General features: G+C 34.7%; 1 protein-coding gene across 1 annotated transcript; it reads right to left on the bottom strand.

Moving 5' to 3' along the window:
- Positions 1 to 1,845: 1,845 nt before the first annotated feature.
- LOC132057369 (purine-uracil permease NCS1) lies at positions 1,846 to 3,853 on the bottom strand. The gene has a single exon (XM_059449948.1). The coding sequence runs from the start codon at positions 3,550 to 3,552 to the stop codon at positions 1,861 to 1,863; it is 1,692 nt and encodes a 563-aa protein (XP_059305931.1). The 5' UTR covers positions 3,553 to 3,853; the 3' UTR covers positions 1,846 to 1,860.
- Positions 3,854 to 4,930: the final 1,077 nt, after the last annotated feature.

The raw sequence follows: 4,930 nt of genomic DNA, 5'->3' as shown, positions 1-4,930 counted from the left end.
TAAATTTTGTCCTTGTTACTTATTTGATAAAAATATTCAGATATGTTTTACTCAAAGATAAGTTCTGTAGTATTTTTATCTTTGAAAACTAAACTTTTGCTTTGCTCGGCACAAATTCTATAGTAATTAAGTTATGCGGCATAAGCTATGTAGTATTTTCAAATTATATTGAGTGTTGAAAGCTTTACCTTTTCCGGCATAATTTGTGTGGATGTGATGATACATATGCATAAGTTAAACGCTAACTATCCCAAGCAAAATCTAAACTTATGCCTTTTTTCAGATTATGTTGAAAGTTTTGCTTTGTCCAGCATAACGTGTAGGATGTTATGATATATATGCCGAAGCTAAACGCCAACTATGCCGGCCAAAATTTAGTACATGCCACACCAAAAGTGCGGAAGAGAAAAATTAAAGACCACAAATTTGAGGAGCAAAAATTAAAGACCTCCCCGAAACAGGGATATTTGTGCGAATAACCCATCTACGAATACAAAAGAAAATGAACTAGATGGGCCCATTGACTTGTGCCGTATCCATATGCAAGGGTAATTGCGTTCCATTTGCAGGGTTGGCCTTCAAATGAATTCGTCTTTAATTTTTCCCCTTCAAATGGACTGGTCTTTAATTTTTGTCCTTCAAAATCGAACGCATAATAGGGCATAATTTTTTTTAAAGGAATCGGCATAACTTGTAGATATTATGATATGTAATTTATGCCTTACTAGGTATAAATTTGATTTGGAAGAAAAAATTAAAGACCAGCGCAAATTACGTTCAAAAGTACAAATGATCCATTGCATTAAATAATGGACGATTTACCAGAATGGCTTTAAAATTATGTGGTCTTGATCTTTTGACCCCGTTAGATTCATGGACAAAACTTCAAGTTTAACAAGTGGCAACACTTATGATTTTTGACCTTAAAAGCGTGCTCATGGGGCAAGTGGAGATCAAAAGTTCTAAGACCACCCATTTTCTAGGTCATTGGGTGTAATTTCCTCATTGAATTTAATAGACACAAATTAAAGTAATGGTTTTATATTAAAAATGTAATTTTCTTACAATAAACGTGAGTTCGATTTTACTAATCTTTTGTTTTTCTATTTCCTCTATCCCCTTAAGCAATGAAACAAACTTAAAATATAAAATTAAACAAAAAACATATATTTTCTCCCCGCGTTCTGGGCTTCTGGAATTAAAAAGGACAACAAGATTACCCCAAAAAGAGAATTTATTTTTCTTAATAATGGCACTTTCCTGGTTAAACATGTGTTTCTTTTCCTAATTATTTACCATAGTTTAATAATTTGGTTTATAAGCTTTTTCGTTTTTCCCCACAAAATTGCTGTGCCACAAAAGACTTTTTATTTTTGTTATTTCTTTGCTCGGATTGCCTTTGTGTGCTTTTCTTTGAGCCGAGGGTCTATCTGAAACAATTTTGTACCTTCTAAGATAGAGATAAGGTCGGCCTATACACTAGCCTCTAGACTCCACTTATGAAATTACACTGAATATGTTGTTGAAAATTGTTGTGCCAAAAAGTACAAACTGATCAATAATAATGAATCAATGGTATTGTCCCTTTTATACTAAAAGTAACCAAGAGTAAATGAATGGTACATAATAAAGAAAAATACAACTTTATGCTTCTTTTTTTCTCTATACAAATAAATGCAAGGGGAAAACTAAAGTCAAACATTGATAATAGGGACATAGGTCTTGTTTTCGAGTGCTGAGAATAGAACTTTTTTTGGCAAGAACTGTTTCCCTTTTGATGGGCCTTACGTGGTGCCGAATTCAAATCGGTCCAAATCCCAAAACAGATACCGGACACCGAATGGAAAATCAAAAACAACATTAAGATTCATTAGGCAACAATGGATCTATGTGTCGTTGATTTTTCTTTTTCCCCTTTAAAAATGAAAGAATCCAATATAGTCCCCCTGCTAAAAACAAGCTAAAGAACCAAGCATTGTTGTAAATGATAACAAATGCCTTTGGAATTGAATCCAAAATCCCAACATTTTGCAAAAACCCTGGAATAACCGGTAAAATCCCAACAACCAAAGCAAGCATAGCCTTTAAATTATAGCCACTTGAGTAATAATATTCACCATTTGGACTCAATGTGTACAAATCATTCATCCTCAAATTCATCCCTTGAATTAGGTAATAATCAGCCAAAATTATTCCCATAATTGGTCCCAACAATGCAGAATATCCAACTAGCCATGTATACACAAAACTTTCACTTGATTTTAGTAACCTCCAAGGTTGAAAAACAACTCCTAACAATGCTGTTAAAATTGCACCTCTTCTAAAAGTGAACCTTGAAGGGCTAAGATTGACTAAAGCATTCGCGGGCGCGACGACATTGGCAGCAATGTTGGTTGTAATTGTGGCTAGGCTAATACCAACAATGGCTAGAAAAGTTGTCAAGAATCCACCAATTTCACCTAAAAGTGTAATGGGGTTCGAAATTACATGCCCAAAAATAACTTTTGTTGAAGATGTCACAGCCAGGCCCACAAAAGTGAACAACCCCATAAAGATAGGTAGCCCTACTTGGCCAAAAATTTGGTCATTTTGGCTTTTTGCATATCTAGTAAAATCAGGTATGTTGAGTGCCAAAGTGGCCCAAAAACTAATATTTGCTGTTATTGATGGGAAAAAAAGTGACCAAAACTCTGAATTAGTGATTCTTGATGATAAATCTAGCATATGACCAAATCCACCAGCCTTAACATAGGCCCAAATGAGTAAGCAAGAAGTAAGTGAAATAAGTATTGGGGCAGAGTATTTTTCCAATTCTCTAATACCATCTATCCCTTTCCACACAATAGCCAATTGTGCTATCCAAAAAGTGATAAAACAAGCAAATTCAAGAGGTGAAGTGCCAAGCCAAGAAAGTGATTGAGAAAAAGATGAATTTTTGACAACTTTTGGTAACAAAAGAAAAATTGCTTCACCGCCAATCCATGTTTCAATACCATACCAACCACAACCAACTAAAGCTCTAAGTAGTGTAGGAATATGTGCACCTTTAATGCCAAATGATGATCTTGCTAAAACAGGAAATGATATACCAAATTTTGTGCCTGGTTGACCAATTAATATAAGTGGCACCAAAGTTATCAAATTGGCTACAACAACAATTGCAATTCCTTGCCACCATGACATTCCAAGATCAACTAGGCTACCAGCCAGGTAATATGAAGGTACCCCAACAACTAGTCCAATCCATAAACTAGCCATTTCCCAACCTGAAAAGTTTCGTTGATCGGTCGACGTCGGCTTGAGATCATCATTTGTAAGGCTAGGATCAGGCTGAAATTCATCAAATTGACTTGATGATGCCATGGTTGAAAGAATTTTGTTGTTGTTACATTTTTTGTGGAAAAAAGTGTGTACAATTTTAGTACTACTAGTAGTAGTTAAGGTGGTTGGAATTGAAGATGTTCTAAGGGAATATAGGGTCTTGGGCTTTGTGAAAATTTCATGGTGGGGATGAAGATGATGAAGACTGAAGCTGAGAGATTTGGACACCATGGTTCAGAAGAAAAGAAAAAGATTCAATAAAGCTTGAAGATTCTGTGTGGTGTCAATTGAAGGACTTTTGAGATAAAAGATGAGTGGTTGGAAAATGACAAAAGTGTTATTCTGTCACTCATACATAAAGAGTGCATAATGTCAAAGAGAAATAGGACTAAGGGTGTGTTTGGTATAGAGGATTATTTTTTGTTATTTTTTTTTTTTAATTTTCCTTTGTTTGTAACATTTCTAGACAACATCTTTCCTAAGTCATCAGAGCCTTTTTCCCTGGCCCGATCGCCTACGTAACAAGTTTTTTGCGATACATAAGTTTATATTTTCGCATTATAATATCTCACAAATTATGCTCCGTGCCTTAAAGAACTCATGTCTCACTAGGTATAAGTTCGATTTTAAAGGACAAAAATTAAAGACCAGCCCATATGGAGGCAAATCATGCAATTTCTTCAATCAGCGCTTCAAAAGGGAAAACTTTGTTGTAGTTTGACTACTGAAAACAAATAAAAAAATTTTTTAATTTTTCTAGTTGAGGTAGAAAAAGTAAGTTTCATATTGATTGTCTCCTCCAACACGGCAACACCCCCAACCCCACTCCACCCCACCCGGTAGCCCCCGCCACCACCCGCACGCCCCTATCCCGACCCCCATAGTGTTTTAATAGATTATATACATACGTGTTTGAGCAAAACTTTTTGCCTACTTATAACCAAACACTAGAAATAAACTAAAAACTCACTTATTTTTTCAGGAAAATGTTTTGAGTTAGTTTTGTCTTTCGAGTAACAGTTCAAATAAACAGTACTTCTTAAAGTATAAAAGAGCTTCAATCAAACGCCAACATCTCTAGCAAGTCAAATAAATTGCCAAAGAGGTGGAACATGGAAATGATCTATAAACTTGGATCTTGATTCTTGATTATCAACTTATCATAATATGGCAATTTGCTGTCAAATTATATAATGATTTAATTAAATGATTGGTTAATCCAAGCTGGCAAAAGTGTTTGACAATTGAGACAAGTATACTTCAGAACACGTTCAATCTCGGCATTGAAACGTTATTGAGTCATTACTATATTTATATGTAATACCAAAAAAAATGTCACGATTGTATTAATATTTTTTTTTTTATATCATTAGTGCTTAAAACCTTAAATCTAAGAAGCCGAGTCGGTGAGTTGGTCGGGTGGAAAGGAAAAAAAACGAATTGACCTTAAAATCTTTTCTGGAGATATTCATTTTCCTGGCGAGACAGTTAAGATAGTTAGATATATTGTCCTTTTGATATCACTAGAAACAGGAAAAAGAAATTCCAAGAAATCCAAAAAGTGAAATTGGATCTATGTCCAGCGGATTACATTTTTTCTGTCTGCAAC

This window comes from Lycium ferocissimum, chromosome 5 (assembly GCF_029784015.1).
Source record: "Lycium ferocissimum isolate CSIRO_LF1 chromosome 5, AGI_CSIRO_Lferr_CH_V1, whole genome shotgun sequence".
NCBI classification, from domain to species: Eukaryota; Viridiplantae; Streptophyta; class Magnoliopsida; order Solanales; family Solanaceae; genus Lycium; species Lycium ferocissimum.
The sequence above is the reverse complement of the archived record's forward strand: the minus strand, read 5'-3'. Positions and strand labels throughout refer to the sequence as shown.

Coding starts and splice junctions, on each gene's coding strand:
- LOC132057369 (XM_059449948.1), bottom strand. CDS start 3,552: ATGGTGTCCAAATCTCTCAGCTTCAGTCTTCATCATCTTCATCCCCAC.